The sequence below is a fragment of the Electrophorus electricus genome, chromosome 8, assembly GCF_041902795.1.
Source record: "Electrophorus electricus isolate QZ-2024a chromosome 8, ASM4190279v1, whole genome shotgun sequence".
Taxonomy (NCBI): Eukaryota; Metazoa; Chordata; class Actinopteri; order Gymnotiformes; family Gymnotidae; genus Electrophorus; species Electrophorus electricus.
The window spans coordinates 23,123,084-23,140,264 of NC_137504.1; the positions used below are offsets into that span (position 1 = coordinate 23,123,084).

The 17,181-nt window shown below is 42.1% G+C and overlaps 1 protein-coding gene across 3 annotated transcripts; it reads left to right on the top strand.

Annotated features, from left to right (window-relative positions):
• Positions 1–171: 171 nt before the first annotated feature.
• zbtb44 (zinc finger and BTB domain containing 44) lies at positions 172–16,062 on the top strand. Of its 3 annotated transcripts, XR_014124954.1 has the most exons (7): positions 172–529; positions 2,909–4,046; positions 4,994–5,078; positions 6,288–6,439; positions 6,939–7,239; positions 9,242–14,158; positions 14,945–16,062. XR_014124954.1 is itself a non-coding variant. In XM_026998477.3 (6 exons), the coding sequence occupies exons 2-6, from the start codon at positions 2,936–2,938 to the stop codon at positions 9,594–9,596; spliced, it is 2,004 nt and encodes a 667-aa protein (XP_026854278.2). In that variant the 5' UTR covers positions 172–529; positions 2,909–2,935; the 3' UTR covers positions 9,597–16,062. The 3 variants fall into 3 exon arrangements, 2 of the variants coding, with proteins under 2 accessions (XP_026854278.2, XP_026854279.2); XM_026998477.3 differs by having other exon boundaries at positions 9,242–16,062; XM_026998478.3 differs by lacking the exon at positions 14,945–16,062 and having other exon boundaries at positions 173–529; positions 6,939–7,022; positions 9,242–9,411.
• The last annotated feature ends 1,119 nt before the right edge of the window (positions 16,063–17,181 follow it).

Genomic DNA, 17,181 nt, shown 5'->3' on the forward strand with positions numbered 1-17,181 from the left:
GCCTAGTTGTTAAATAACTACAATTGATAGGATTGAATATAATTTAATGAGACCATATATTATTCATTTTACAAAGAAATATAGCGTTACACGACGTTATTCATATAGCTAGCTTTTAGCTAGGCTATCTATCTTCAAATGGGAGTCAAAGCCTCCTGGGGTCGTCAGTCAAACCCAGAGACAGAAATCCTGAGAAGCGATATACGAACGGCATGCTGGGATAGGACATGTAAACATCAGCTGGCCCAAAGAGGAATATATGATACAGCAAGAATTTTAATAACGAGTGTGTTTTCGAAACACTTTGTCAAAGGGGTTGGATTCGGTCCAAAAGAAGGATACACAAAGTTACGACGCATCGGAATGTGATGATATTTTTAACAGAAAGGAGGGAACTCCTGTTCAAATGCCAGCAACAGCATGCTAATGTTGCTTAGCTAGCTAGCTCGAGCTAATACATATAGCTGGCTAGCTTCAGAAACATCGTTTTCATCAAACCTCCGGATTTATTCTCCATTTATGTAAATTAGTAAGTACCACAGACATTAATGTATCTTATGCTTAACACGTCCGCCTTCGTTTATGGATAAAAGGAAGCTTTTAATGGTTAGCGTCACACACTGACCTGTGCAGCTAATTAGTTAGCTAGCCAGCTATAAACAAAAATCAGGACGAGAATGTGGCTTTTTCTTCTTACTTTCGTTAATGTGCGACATAGCTAGATATATTTGTTTAATAGTCTTATCAGTGTGCACATATTTATGATATTATCTTAGATAGCTAGCTATCTACAAGTTAACTGTTATGCGGTTCGATAGGTTACCTTGATTATTTTGTAGGAATGAATTTAGCCAGCTAGCCAATAATGGAGTTTTTCATTTAATCTGCGCATTACCTGTAGCTATTCTAAAATGATAGGCCAAATTCATTTTTTTCTAAATTAAAGAAGTATGCATTGTGTCAGAATTGTAAACATATGTGCCGTTTGAGCACAGTGTAGATTGCAATGACTGCCTGTATTCTCAGTATGGGCGAGTTGCTGTTCAGCATTAGCGCGCGCGAGGGAAGGGACTACATAAACAAAAGCAACTCCTGTGGAGAGCCACGCCCCTTCAACTTTTTCCAAAGCATGTCTTTACTCTGCTCCGAATCCACAAATTATGGGATTACTGTTGGAATGAGAATGTGTGTGTGTGTGTTTGTTTGGGTTGGTGGGTGGGGGCGTGCGTACCTTTACATTGAAATTGACATCATGCATATTATCCAGCAGCGGACTTGAATCGAGTTCACAATATGCCTGAGTGCCATAGAGCCTTTGCATGTTTTGTTATTATAAATCCTCTTTTGGTTTGAGAAATAAATAGGAAATATGCAATTATCTTAAATCTGATTTAATCGATCTAAGGACACAATACCAGGGTTTACACCTGTACGATAGTAACTGTCTTAAAGCAGTTCTCTGCTTTGTCCGACTATTATTCGCCGAATGCCTTGGAAGGTTTCTTCATGAAGGAATGTCGTGTGCTCTTTCTGCGGCCTCCCAAATATCGAATTCCAAGAGATTTTGTTGAACCGCTCAACCGTGATTAACTTTGCCCTGTCAGTGTGAAGAAAAAAAAAACGTAATTGCAAATTTGTAGCTACGTAGGTCAGAGATCGTGACATCTTTTTAGACATCTTCCGGTTTAATTAGTTTTTCAAGCTTGACGCTTGTAAAGAAACATTTTACATGTCTCCTCAGTGATGAAACTCCGGACGACATTAAAATTAGTTAAAGACGAGCGAGTTACTACCGTGTTGTATTTTCTACGAATACGGATGTTTGCATTAGGACTTGTGTTTATGGAATAACATTTTAATATAATATTTTAACCCACAGTAATATAACTACTAAGTGATTGTAACTGCAATTTTAATGGCCCCTGTAGTAAGTCTATGGTATCTCACTTTTCTTAATGATTTCAGTGTCTTTTTCTTTTGGATTAATGCTCTCCCAACGAATCTAACGAATAGATTGAAAGATTAACCATCCAGACTATTTAAAATGGTTGAGAGATCCTTCAAAAGCATAATTTCTTTGTTCGCTTCTCGATTCAGGACTGTTTCTGCTGGTTCCATATTTAGTGCTAGGAGACTAAATACGGCTAGTAGCTATGGTCAACAATCTTTTCTTTTGCCAATGCGAGCCAACATCTTCCTGGAAAGTCACAGAGATTTGTATCCGGATGGCACTAAAATTATATGAGCGCTGAGTTTGGTGAAAGAGTAGCTAGGTAATTTGTTCTGTAGTTTTCTCAGGGAAGGTGAGAGGGAAAACACAGACTTGGCCTATTTGCACAGAAATAAAATCACAGAGGAGCACCTGTAAAAGAAGAAATTTCCTCAGGATCCCATGTAAATTTAATCCCCTCTAAACAGGGTTTTTCAGAGTTTCTCATTTATCTGTCATCTATATTCTATTCGGATGTTATTCCACAATGTTTGTTTGGGCTTGAGAGAACATCTGAATGTGAATGTTGTACATTCTACAACACTTAGACATTCTGGATTGTTAGTATTTTTTTTTTTGTTGGAGTCATGAGGGTTCCAATTTGACAAGCAGCCATAGGCAAATTCCTAATGTGACAAACCTTTCCTGTGTCTCTGTCTCCCCCTCTCTCACACAGAGGCATACACATGCTTTGCACAGGCATCACATGCATCTTTGATTAATCATCTGGCTCTCTGTAGAACATAACATTCATTTATAAATATATATACTTTTATACATTTTTGTACCGAATTCCTGGCTTCTGAACATAATCTTAACTGTTTTCTTTCGAGATCCAGTGGTCACTGTTTCTTTCACAAGGTTGTAATGGTTTGGCAGTGGTGTGCTATTAATTTTGCCAAGTGTCTCCACCAACAGGAAGTCCATCCTTCATCTGCAGTGAGGATGGGAGTGAAGACCTTCACCCACAGCTCCCCCAGTCACAGCCAGGAGCTGCTGGCCAAGCTCAACGTCCTGCGCAGTGATGGCCACTTCTGCGACGTCACCATCCGTGTGCAGGGCCAGCTGTTCTCCGCTCATAAGGTGGTGCTGGCCTGCTGCAGTGACTTCCTAAAGGCCAAGCTCTCGAGTAAACTGGGCCACAGGGACGATGACATGGCTGGCACTACAGGAGCTGAGGCTGATAAACCAGTTCTAGACCTGCACCACGTGACGGTGGCGGGCTTCGCACCACTGCTGGAGTATGCCTACACCTCCACGCTATCCATCAGCACGGAGAATATCATAGACGTGCTGGCTGCTGCCAGCTACATGCAGATGTTTGGTGTGGCTAACACCTGCTCAGAGTTCATGAAGTCCAGTATCCTGTGGAACTCATCCTCAGCTGCCGGGGCTGCCGCCAGCAGTGCCACAGCTAGTGCGCTCCACCGCCCCACAGAGGCCCCCGAGGGTGCCACTGCCTGCACCTTGGCCCCGCTTGACGCCCTGTCGCCCTCTCCTGCGTCGTCAGAGTGCAGTGCACCCGAACGGCCTTTGCTGGGGTGCCGCGAATCGCGCCGCAAGCGCAAGGGCTTCGCCAGCCCACAGCCAGCCTCCTCTTCCTCGCCCCAGGTACCCAACCCCTCGCCCTCGTCATCCTCATTCCCCGAGAGCTCAGCGCAGGCCTTGGAGCCATCGTTAGCCTTCTCCTGGACATACCCTTTTGGCATGGACCGCCGCTTCACCGCTGATAAGGCCAAGCTGCCCGAGGGGCTGCTTGAGCCCGGGGGTGGACCAGCGGCAGCAGTTCAAGACCCTGGTGGCCGGGCACTGGTGGAGTACCTCTCCTGCGAAGGCACCCGTGGCCTGGGTGTGGCGGTGGGTGGGGCTGCCGCGACTGAGGAGGAAGAGGAGGACGTGCAGGTTAAGGTGGAGAGGCTAAGTGATGAAGAGGCACACGAGGAGGCCTCACAGCCAGTCAGCGCCTCCCACAGCTCCCTGAGCGACCAGCAGACTGTACCTGGTAGCGAGCATGCCCAGGAAGACCTGCTCATCAGCCCGCAGTCCTCATCTATAGGTACACAGATTATGGTTCACTAGATTTAATGAACAAGCGAGCCAGCATTTTTTTCACCATTGTATTGGTCAACTCGGCTGGTTCTCAGCAGTCATTAGCTTTGCATGTATCAGGGGTCTGAATCGCTTCTGTGCTCGCTAAAATTTGTCGTCTGTCATCATTTAGGGTAGCATGATATATCGCTTGATAATTGCTATCTAAATATTGGTCTATGCAATACTGATCTAAAAAAATGCAGCAATATGACAAATCACACGTCTTTTGTGTGATGTGAGCATCCTGATCATCCTTAACTATTCTAGCATCCCTAACCTTTCCAGCATCCTTAACTATTCCATATGAGTTTTCTGTAGATGATGATTCACAGCGTTTACATGATCACATGAACATCACAAATTTTAGTCAAAGTAATGCCAGTGAATGTTTAATATCACATCGAGTGTTTGCAACTTTTGGTGCTTATATTGCAAATTATATCACAGATGTAATATATGTGTAATATATGTGTAATATATGTGTATACTTGCAGTATAGTATTTTTGTCTATATAATGCAATCCTACTGTCACACGAGGTCAACCAATGGCACTCTCTGTTAATCGAGCAATACACAGCATTTTCCATTTTGTTTGCGAGTCTTATGTTACTGTCTCACTGGAAGGTGCTCTCCAGGCTCATGAACTCCCCTCAGCCATGTGTTTTCGTTGCCGCAATACATTCCATAACCGCTGCTGTCAGCCAAAGTAGTAATCAGTTTTGTTATTATTTCAAATTGACACGTTCTTTCTTCACTATTAGGTTAGCATATTGCCCAAATTTAGCCAGTCACAAACCATGATGACTCCAACACTGCCTGAAATAGTGCCCCAGGGTTTTTTTCTGGTGTCGTCTTGGGTCAGAGCAGCTATCACTGGAGAAATAGGAACAAGTGGCTCTTTGTGTCCCCAGGCTCCATGGATGAGGGGGTGAGTGAGAGCCTTCAGTCCATCCAGGGCACTCCTAATGCTACTGGTCACATGGAGGAGGATGAAAGGTACGGCTTCGTCACCTGCCCGCAGCATTTTTATAACGAGTCCTCATTTTGCGCCATTTCACTTTAACTGTTTAACAAGGGGAGGGGAGGTGTCTTTCTTCACTTCTACTTGTTTATGAGCGGTGGAAGTTTACTCGGTATTGTCATGGTTATTAGGAAGATGACATGTTGCCAAGCAGACAGAAACTAGCTGGCAGGCCTTCTGGAAATTCTGGGGTCTTGAATTTTGTTGGAATACTGGATGAAAAATGAAGTGTCATGATGCAAAATAAAAGGGGAAGAAAAATACCCAGCTGTCTCCCTCTGGAGAGGAATTTATACTTTTATTTGACAATTGATATGCCTGACTAAACTTGTTATATGGGCCTGTTAAACCACTTTGATCTGATCCTTTGGGATGATTTGGGGAAAGGTAGATTTGGCAATATGAAAACAAGTCAAGAGGATTTGCTAAATTGGCAGTTCATGGATATGCAAGCAGATCATGTAGACTTGTAAGAAACCTTTCATATTATGATACTGATATTATCTGATATTATGGTGTTGTTAGAAAAGTAGGCCAGTTCACAGTTTTTTCAGCACACAGATTATGCAGCCTGCAGGAATTGCACAGGGAGCTATAGAAAGAATGAATGAACAGTTTAGGGTTGGATCCATAGATGATGCGATGCTCCGTCATCAATGGCTGAAAGATATCACGATATTGAGCCAGCATCATATTGCCCCTCCCCTATGGGGTGCATCTTGCCTGCTCTAATTACAGTGTCTCTGCTAGAACATAGAAAACTATTACTTATTACTTTCCCTGAGATTAACTTGAGCCGTAGAACTGATGAATTTGTATTTTAAGTACTGTCGAGTCCTTCCAACCAAAAACCACATATTGGCTACTCCCTTTTTGTGTAATCTAAATTTGCTTTATTTTCATTGCAAGGGCTCAATTTAATTAATAGTAATTACGGTATTAATGTTTTTAATTGTATAATCATTGGGGGAAAATGTAAACGAGAATATAGAATTTATAGGAAATTTAAAGTAGCAGTACTCCTCGTTGTATACAGGTTAGATAGACATCGCCCAACTATAAACACTTTAACACATTAATGTGAATTAATAATTAATTAATAACTGGAGGGTATAAACATGCCAAAGAAAGTGCTTAAACAAACTGACGAAAGTGCTTGATTCTATAACTTCTAACTTCCACAGGCTGGAGAACGTGCAGTACCCATACCACCTGTACATCAGTCCATCCGCCCGGGCGGGCGTCAATGGGCCCGAGCGGCCCTTCCAATGTCCCACGTGCGGGGTCCGCTTCACCCGCATCCAGAACCTCAAGCAGCACATGCTCATCCACTCTGGTGAGGGAGCCTTTCCCTCAAGTGACGTGGCCTACACCATCCTCTGCAGCCCCCCTGCCTGTGGGGCGGTGGTGCTGTCTGGCTCCACTCTCCATGGGCCTCTTTCCCCACAGTGCTCCAGCGCTTAAGGCTCGTTCATAGTACATGCTCTGTTCTGCCCTCTCGCATTATTGCCACTGTGTTGCTCTCTGAAGAGACCTGCTCTGCTCTTAATAATGTCTGTCAGGGATGCCGACACCAATCCAAGAGGGCTGTAAAGGGCCGTCAGGCTAAGGTGATATTGTTGCTTAGACACTTTTGATTTAGCTGATGTAGCAGGTGTCTTAGAGCATGGAGATGACCAATCGGTGCTAAACTCTGTGCTCAGAGCTGTTGTTGAATGTCTTGCTAATCTATGTGTACTTCTAAAAGCATCACTACCAATCATGATAGCTAAATGTGGCATCCTCTTTGCTGACTGCTATGTGACTGCTGCTCCTCCTCCCCCCACCCCCAACAGGCATTAAGCCGTTCCAGTGCGACCGCTGTGGGAAAAAGTTCACACGGGCCTACTCCCTAAAGATGCACCGGCTGAAGCACGAAGGTAAACGCTGTTTCCGGTGCCAGATCTGTAGCGCCACATTCACTTCCTTCGGTGAATATAAGCACCACATGAGGGTGTCCCGCCACATCATCCGCAAACCTCGGATATACGAGTGCAAAACGTGCGGCGCCATGTTTACCAACTCCGGCAATTTAATCGTACACCTGAGGAGTCTCAACCATGAGGCGTCAGAGCTAGCAAACTACTTCCAGACCAGGTGAGGAGGAGCTGAAATTAGAAACAAAATAATCTCTGTTGCGAAACAGGAATGCCGATGCAGACTAAGGCAGTTCACCCGGGGGTGTTTTAATGCAGCAGTGGCCGAGGTGGGATGAAGAGTTACATGTGTATGCACTGACGATGTAATGAATCTTCACTCGTTTTCATCTTTGATTAGGCTGCTGCTCCAAACCTCTGCATTAATAAGGCTATGGTACTGCTTTGCACCAGCATAGCACTTTATGGGTTATTCCATGTTGTTCAATGTTACTATTTTTTTATGATGATGACAAGCACTTCTCACAAGTTGCACTGTTGCATTGGTTTTCATTGTCAGGTTGAGGCCCGTGTGAAACTGGTCACTTGTTTTTGGATTTTAATAGGACACTCATAAAGCTGTTTGATAGGTTGATAGACATTCTTACCCTTGGTGATCATGGTGTCTTGTTCCTGGGAACACAGGTTCCTAGTGTTTTGTCTGTTCTAAAATATCCCATAGACCGTCTTTCTCTTGATGAGGGGAACATTAATCAAACAACTTCTTCTAATATGCTGATGTGCACTCAAACAAAGGAGCAGTTATATGCTTATAAAGGCTTATAAGGTATGTTCTTTGCTAGGAAAGGAGTCATTGTGATGGGAAATGATGGACTATGCAGGAAAACCCTGCTTCCTTTGAAGGACTCGATCTGGTTACTGAGGAATACAAAAATAAAAGTTCTTAGGAAGACTTAAATACATGCTGCATGGAGAAGGGAATATACATATAACAGATATCCTAAACAAATTGTGCACATTCTCAGAGGCTGACTTGTTGCCTAACAAAGGCCTCAGTCGCTGTGCAATAGCATGAGTCTCTTGTTGTCCAGCATGGTATTGGGCTCAAGGAAGCAGCCTGTTTGTTTCCAGATGTCAAGTACTTTGCCCATACATGCCTGCTCTTTCTTTTAACTCCTCTGTCCCATCTGTGTGTGTGCAGCACAAACAAGCAGCGCCTGAACTGACCAGGCCTGCGGGGATGAGGCAGTGGCTTGGCATGCTCACATGAGATGAATAGGAAACGCGAAAGTGGGATATAGAAAGAGCCAGAGAGAGAGAGAGATTACTGGCTGTGTGGGGCTGAGTTGTGTTCCTTACGCGTTTCTCTGAAATAACACAAACTAGGTGATGTCTACCCCCACTAGCTGCTCCCACAGAAACCAGGTGTTCTACACGTTCAGAATGGGAGGGAGGGAAGGAGGGAAAAAAAGAGGCAGGCATGTAACCCTTACTGTTGGTCTAGCTTGGCTTTTTGATCGAGTCATGGTAGGAAATCAGTGACGCTGAAGATTCAGATATGTTGAGTCTTACCTGTGAAATTGTCACCTACAGGACATTTTGTTGTCTTTTAGATTCTCGCAACTTACTGTGTTGGTTCTTTGTTGGGTTTGTAGAACCTGCATTCAGACGGTAATTTCAGTGAAGATTATCTTTATTCCACAATCATAAAATCGTTGGTGTAACAATGTGTAGGCATTGCCTCTGTTTACAATTGGAGTAGCATTATGAAAGATGATGAAATTGCTGTAGACGTTGGACATCTGTATGGAAGGGCTGACTGCAAGCAACAACTTTTTAAATGCTTTGAGGCAGATAAATGTGAGTTGAAATATCAGATATTACCTAGACTTAACCCCTTAACTTAATTGGGTTATCTGGATTCATGAATAAACTAAATTTCTGTAACTAAGGGTAATTAGTTATTACTGACCATACAGTGTCAATTCTCCTTTCTTGCCTCTAAAAGCCATTTGAAAAAAGTTGCTAAATGTGCCTCATTGCTAGACAATAGTGATGGTGTTTAAAGGAGTCTCAGAGGAAGATACTGTTGAATTTGTATGTTGCAAGGTTCTAGCAAGAGTTCAATGTTGATGAAGATAGCACCTAAGTGGCAGTGTTTAACCCAAACGCCCCCCACCCCCCACCCTCACCCCATGCCCTGTCTTCCTCTGCCGCCCCAGTGAGTTCCTCCTCCCAGACTACCTGAGCCGCATGCAGGAGGAGGTGGAGAGCTTGGCCCACTTTGAGATGACCGAGCAGGCCTTCAACTCTTCCGCCGCCTCCTCCTCTTCCTCGGTCCAAACGCCCGTCATCTCCCAGGTCTCCTCCACCATGAACTACGACCCCCGGGCTTCAGCAGCCCTGCCCCGGAACGTGGGTCCTGGGGGTGAGGCAGGTGGGGAGGGGGCGCCGTGCGAAGCGTTGAAGAGCACCGCCACCCTCGCCTATCCGCCGGAGCCGGAGGAAGAGGAGAGAGAGAATCAGGGGGAGGGACAGAAACAGAAGAAAGCACTTGTGTCGATTACAATCGAGTGAGGAGCGCCCCTTTTGTTCTCCATGAGTTTTTGTGTGCGTGCGCGTGTCTGTGTATGCGCACACTTACAATGAAGATTTCAGCTCTTGTGACCAGCATATTATTAAAAAAACACACAAAACCCCCCAAACTCACTGGACTGTGTGTTGAGTGCAATTCAGAATAATCCTGATTCAGAGAATATCTGACTTTTTAAACACTTAATATTCAGTCATGAACCATTCTTTACAGAAATGTGAATGCTAAACATTTTATTAATGTTTTGTTTTGCTTTAGATATTAATCTGAGAACTTTTATGTTCTGTTTGAAAAAACATTTATTCTGAAGTTCAGAGATGCAATGTTGAACTTTTAGACATCACTTTTTTCTTTTTTCTTTTTTTAAACACTCCCATAACTTTATTTTTTCATTGGATTTCCCCATTCTGTTGTCAGCTTCTAATATACTAACCCTCTACACATTCATGTGACAAGCTCAAAGTACATGTAAAAGCTGTGAGACGATGAACCACACCTCCTGCGGTGACACCTTAGCCTTATTCAGTCAAACTGGATCATACTGGATTATGAGTGGAAGAACAAGTTGTTCCTTCTGGTTTTTTTTTTTTTTTTTTTTTTTTTTTTTTGCCTCCTACTCCTTCAATGCAGTTTTGTTTAGTCTTACACAGCAGAGCGCCTTAACCATAGCAAGCTGCTCATCCTGGCCTGCCACCCAGATGTCTGGAGGCTGACAGGTGGAGGACTCTTGAAAGGGGCTTCTGGGAAATGTGAAAGACTGCATTGCTGCTTCATCTGCGTTGTCTTGGCAGCGCCGGAAACCCAAGCAGACGTCCGTCGAGATGTGGTCACTACTAAGCCTGATTTGGTGAAACAACCACATAAACCCATTTTGAGAGATAATGTGCTGGTCCTTAATTTCTGTTAAACAGTGGTCACAATCAGAATTTCCCACTTATAATGTGAACAGCATTTAGAGGTTTGGGTTGTATTTGGGGTGGGAACTATGAACCCCCTTCATTACCTGTTTTTCTGCTGTATACAGTATATCACACTGCTAGTTTGTCAGTTGTGACTCATGCCCTTCATTGAGGGGCACAACCCGTTTCATTCTAAAATATTAGCATAAACCTTTGGTTTAAGCATTTCTTTAATATTGGGACACATGGAAGAAATGGCATAGGTGTGAGAAGAGTGCAAGAAACATTTCAGTAGCCATTTTTGTATTGCTATGATCAGTATATTATGGATTTTTTTTTCCCATAAATTAGTGCCATGTTTGTATGTAATTAACAATTTTCCAGCACAGTCTGTGACCTCTTGGCAAAATATGAGGATTATGATTTAAAGTGTTAAATTGTGAAATATGTATGTAGCACTCAGTTTGGTCATTTACCAAACACACACTTCTGTGAGCGTGTGTGGAATATTTTTTTCTGCAACTCCTTGTATTTGACATTGCACAGGGCAATCATTTGGCCAAAAGCTGCTCCATTCCAATGTGATTCAAGGGTGTTTTTTGCGTTGTGCAATATTCGTCTTTGATAGATGACCGCCTTTTTACTTCCCGAACATGCAAGAATGTGAAATGGAGCCTTTTCATTAATTGCAAAGGACAATGATGAACAGTAGGACTGATAATTGGCAGTAGGGGCCCTCATGCCCCAATGGAGTGGACTACCTTCTGAAGGACTTACTGGAGTTCTGAAGAAGCCTTTTGAACATCAATCCGACTGTTGCTCTACACTTGAAAAACCAATTACCAACAAAGTACTACAGTATTGAGGAAGACATGGAAAGCCCCAGTGGGATCTTGATATTATATCACATTTAGAGTCAGTATATCTGCTGCAGACATACAAGAAGATTGCCCTTGAGTGTGCACCCCCCCCACCAACCACAACCAGAACTGCTGTGGCCAAATGAAACCCCACCATCTCCTAGCCTGAGTTGTGTAGTGATGTAGTATCCACAACACAATATTGCCTTCTGTCTTTCTGCAGTACCTGCATGTTATCCAAGTACATAAGAAATCTGAGCAAAATCAGTATAGCATGGGTTGATTTAATTTTTTTTCCTTTCTTTTTTTCTGTTGGATGTTGTTTCAGATATGTGTGGAACTTTGATTTCTATGTAAAATACTCAACCTTCTATGTCTGAAATGTTTCAAAACAGAAAAATTGATGTTTTAATGGTCATGATGCTTTTTTCTGATCATGCATTATTAATAGTCACTTTAAAGTGGGATTTTGTACGTTTCTTATACCGACGTGAGTGTGAATTGTTCTTTGACTTGAGCCTTGTATTGTCCGCTTTTGTGACGATGTCTTAATGATATTTACTCTCAATTCTTGTTTTTCTGTTCCTCCACTCCACCCCCAGATCTGGTTTTACTTGTATCTTGTGCCTTTGGATATTGAAACTGTAGTATATTTTAATGGTAAAAACATACATTGATATGGAGTCATACCATTTTGTAGACAGAATGCTGGTAGACTAATGTAGCTTGTAACCTAAAATATTTTTGAAGTGCTATACTATGGGTTTAATATGTGTGCTTGTGTTTATTTTGATAATGACAAATGTACCTTTATTGTTTTGTATCTTTTCAGTGGTCCTTATTATGCCAATGCTGTTTTGCTGAATAATGTTTTGTAAAAGACAGCAAGTTACAACTGAAAGTAAATGGTTACAGCCTAACACCCACAATAGAGCTTTGGCCTGTGCATCCGCATTGTAATCAGTATGCCATACAGTGCGTGCGTGCGTATGTGTGTGTTGCAAAGAGATTCATGTCTAGGAGGACATGTGAAGGCGATTAGACTGCAAAGGGCCAAACACAACTGCCCATTGCAGAGCTGCACAAACAGATGAAGGGAAGTGAAAGATGTAGGCTCTTTAGTTTTGCCCTGGCTTCCTAGATAAGGCTTAAATGAAGCTGGTTGAAGACTGTGAACAACTGCTTGTGGTTATGTGTCTTCTCACATAGTGACCTATCACATTAGCCCAGTGAGAGAGACAGAAGCAGAAGAAGAGGCTTAGAAAGTGGGTCAACTCTGCAGAAACGCACCCAGATGGGAGTCAGATTATGTGTGGGGCTGCATTAGGGGAATTGATGGCTGTAAGCCATTGTAATGGAAGCATTTTATTAAGAACAGAGATGGCAGATGACTTTTTTGATCCAGAAAACTGTGGCACGTGTCTGGCAGGTTTTCCTGTGAATGAACACATGCCCCTTAGGATGGGCCTTTGCCACTGCATGACGTGGAAGAATGATTGACTATATGGTAAAGCAAGGTGTAGTTGTCTTCGTACTACCATGCTAGGACAAGGGGGTGGGGTTAAGGGTTCTTCAGCATCCCCATGACATTGCCGATGAGGTCCGTTTCTGAGGAGTCTCCACGGACAGCATGCAGTTCTGGAGGTAGGAAGGCCCAGCTGTATATTGAACCAGCCTTTGGTGCACATTGACCACTTAGCTGTGGCTATTCTGCAGTCGCTCTTGACTTGGAGGGCTTCTGCAACACCTGGGTTAATGTACTGGGCATGTTTGCTGATGACAATTTGAAGAAGACTTGCAGTCTCATAGATGCATCTAATAAAAGTTACAGGAGGCAGGCCAGTGAAATTGTCTTCTATCAAACAAGGCCCTATTAAACAGCTGACTAATAAGTAGAAGTATGCAAGTCTCAAGAGCCCTGGAAATTCTCCAAATCTGCTTTTTGCTTTTGCCATGCATTTTCTACTTGTTAACGTTATAGAATGTGTTAGACATGCAGTCTCACGGTATACCGTCCTATTTAGGATTTTGTCTTATTTGTCTAAATGGCTCCAGAAAAGCATTTGAAATGCACAGAAGGCCTTAAAACAATATGACAAGTTTCTGAGCAGCATTTCTTTTAATGATACCATACCCCTGATCTTTCAGGAGAGGCCAAATTATTTTTTGCATTTCCTATTCTTTCTAATTGTTTTCATAAATCTCAAGTCTATAAAAATACTGGAAAATACGGACCGATCAGTGGGGTTTTTGGGGCATTTGATTCAGCTTTTCCCCAGATCCATATACCTATAGCTTACAGCTAGTCAAGCTCATGGTGTTTGCCCTCTTCTGTGCTGTCTAACTATTGTCATTTTGTTGGTGACCCTATCTCACTCTGCCCAAGATCATAGAAATATCCACTAGTGCTGGATTAGGCACCTGGCCAGAGTAGCACAGCAAATGCCAAAACTCAGGCCTGATTTTCAAATGGTCAGAGTGGATATTAAAATGGTTTCTGTTTCTTTTTTCTTCTACTTCTTTTATTAATTTCAGATTTTGTTTATTTCCATATATGCAGAACTTGTATTAGGTCATGGCTGTCTTCATAAGAGTGGAAGAGTCCTTGTGCAGACTTGCCCAACAAAAAGGGCAAAAGTGGGTCAAGTCTGTTCATCCAAGCAGATAAGCTGAAACATCTCAGCTTGGTTACAGTAAATACAAACAGTCTTTTCTGGTTGTTCAAATGAGGTGCTAAAGCAGTAAAAAGCTTTGGGTTTATCTAACAGACTGATTTTGGAGAGCACAGTGAGTTTTGGGCTTATATACAAGATTTACTGCATTGATGGCTTTTTTTGTGTGTGCTTTCTTTGTTTGGCCTTAATTGTGTCTGGTTTCCATCTATATGTGCAAGGCTTCTCTGCCCAGCTCCTGTGCATCATCGAGATGTATATTTTTATGATACTTTTTTAGGATTTCACACTGAAACAGTGGTCATGATATTATTTTCCATGAGCACATGTTCAAACAGGATGCTCACCTGAAGAAGGAAAAAACTAGTGTTTGTGTTTCAAAAATCTTCACATACTTTATGAGGACATGATCCTTTTGCATCAAATATGAGTTTGGTCAGAGATGTAGCTTTAGTCAAATTAACATTTTAGTCAAGCAAGAGCATATATGAGGGATTACTGACCAGCTATACTAAGCTTGTTTGTAATAGTGTTTAGTATATGCTGCCAAGGGCTGCTGTGGTGAGTGAATTTGAACTTCAGATGAGACAGGGCTGTGGAATCTCAATAACCTTGGATGTTTACTTAAGTTCTTAGGTATAATATAATAGAACTAAATGATGACCTGAAGATGAAGCAAGGATTCAAGCAACAGATTACATAATAAAAGACAATAGAAGATTTCATTAATGCTCAACTGTCCCATTTCATTCTGTCAGTATGTTGTTGAGACTGCTTCTGATACAATGATCAAGCCTACTTAGCAAGTAATGAGCACCTAGTGTTCACTAAATTTATACTCTGAAATGAACTGCAACAAAGAATGTGTCTGAGTTTTGCTTTTTTTCTCATGTTCGTTCAGAGCTCGTCATTTCGGAAAACGGCGGTGGGCCGATAAAGTCCCATGACTCATTTTGGACTACAATGTCCAAGAATGTTATAATTCTTGCCACGACAGTGAAATCACCTCCTAGACATTGCATCCACTCGTTTTTGTCAGCTGATGTTTGAGGCCGTTGCCTGGGAAACAGTTCACGTAGCCGCCTTCATGGACTTGGTTGTGGAGTGAGCCAGAAAGCTGTCTGTGCTACGCCGTGTCAGGAGAGGCAGAGAGGACTAGACCGGCCCATGGATGAAGGAGATACAGAGGCCGCCTCGTCTTCCTCCTTTTATCTGATGCACAGATGATGATTGACCTGACCATGCCTCTACCTAAATCCCATGAGATATCCCACGAGCATGATATTTTGAACAGCGCAACATGCTGCGTTTGTGCTGGCATAAAGTAGCTCTGGCATTCAGATCAGTTAGCTTTGGCTGGCTGTAAATCTGCCTTTCAAGGCAAAGCTTGTAGTCAAACGTGAGAGCCATTTGAACTGTAGGCCAGGAAATCTGGTCATTATTTCTATGGGCTATTTCAGTTTGGGACATAGCCCTAAAATGTTCATGTGTTTCCATGATTTCAATTATATGATTCACTTGGCACAAATGAACGTGTGATACTGTACTCTGTTGTTACTTTACGGCAGTGTGCACCTCTTTGGTTTAATTCTGAAGTTCATTAAAAAAATAGGTCATTGTGGGCCTCTGATTGGTCTTGCCAGTATTTTACTGTCTGGACTTTAAGCAGTTAGAGGTTTGAAAGATGGCTGTATCATTTTAAAGGTCTTAATCACGCTAATCAGTAATTAATTGTTGGCCAGACTAGTGTTCCACTTTTATGAAGAGGTTTTTCACTTTCCTAAATTGTTTCTTTTTCTCTTCTAATTAAATATAATGTGTCTCATAAATATAAGGAATCTCCATGCTTCTTTGTGTTCCTGAGACATGGCTGAATGTTGAGAAAATAAGGGATAATGTGCTTTTCAGTGTTCCATGCTTTCACATGTATGAGTAAAACAATTTTTCCATTTGTTTCCCTTTCCATGTTGAAAAACAGACAAATCTGGCACAAATTATAAAACATAATGCAAGACATAACATGATAAGAGTGATGTCTTTTTTCCAGAAGGGAGAAATGTCAGATGTTTCAGGAATATGCTTAATATGATCAAAGGCTTAAGAAAACAACTATAATGGTGTCCAAGGTATATGTCAAGCCACAGTGGCCGTAAGATAAAGGCCTGGTGACCTTTTCGTAGCCTGTTTGAACTGTGACAATATATTATTGTACAGAACAAGCTTTCGTACTTTTTGGAAGTGATTCTAAGCACATGCTCAAGATGGCTATGACGTGGAGGTGGAGCATGACGATCCATCTGGACACATCCTCAAAGAGAATTAAAATTTGACATGCTTTAAAATACACTGTTAGCTAATAGTATTAGGCCATCAAACAAAGAATGATACAAAGCTGGACTTGTCAAAAGACTGCTGTGTAATTTAATGGAACAATGCTGATGACAATATGGATGTCATCAAAAGGCTCCAATTTGTGAGCAACTTGTACAACACAATAATGTTGACCTAAATACAGAAGTAAATATTTGAAACACATCTGAAACTACAGATGGCTCAAAGCCCTTGTGCAAGTTTCTTCCTAAAGGTTGTAGATATGTACAGACCTAGGCCATCATTGTACAGCTTCATTCTTGCCTGGCTTGGCCAATTTTCTGTTCTCAGATAAACATCCTGACCATCACACATAAACTGACTGACACAAACATAGGGATAACTGGGTAACACATGAGCTTTGAGACTACACAGAAGAAGTCATGTGTGGTGTCTGCTATAGATCTCTTTGAATGTGGTCAAATGTTAGAGAAGATGTTTTTATGTGATCGTAAAGTTTTAAAAGTAATGTTACCAACATCAGTTTTAGTTCAGTTTCAATATTACCGCGAGACATAAACTTGCATTTGCTAAATTTTTAACTCTTTGTGTAAATTTTGGTTAATTGAAATCTTGATCTGGCAAACACCTTGCTTGTTTGAGTATGTTGGTTTAGCTGTTATTTAGCTACAGCCCCTTTCTTTGTAGTCCCAGCTAACCTATGACAAAACAACCTTTGTCCTTATTTGAATGGAATGACTGTTCCCTATTAGCCTGGGGAAAAAAAGCATTCTACATCTTACCTCCACAGAATTAGGACACTCAGCA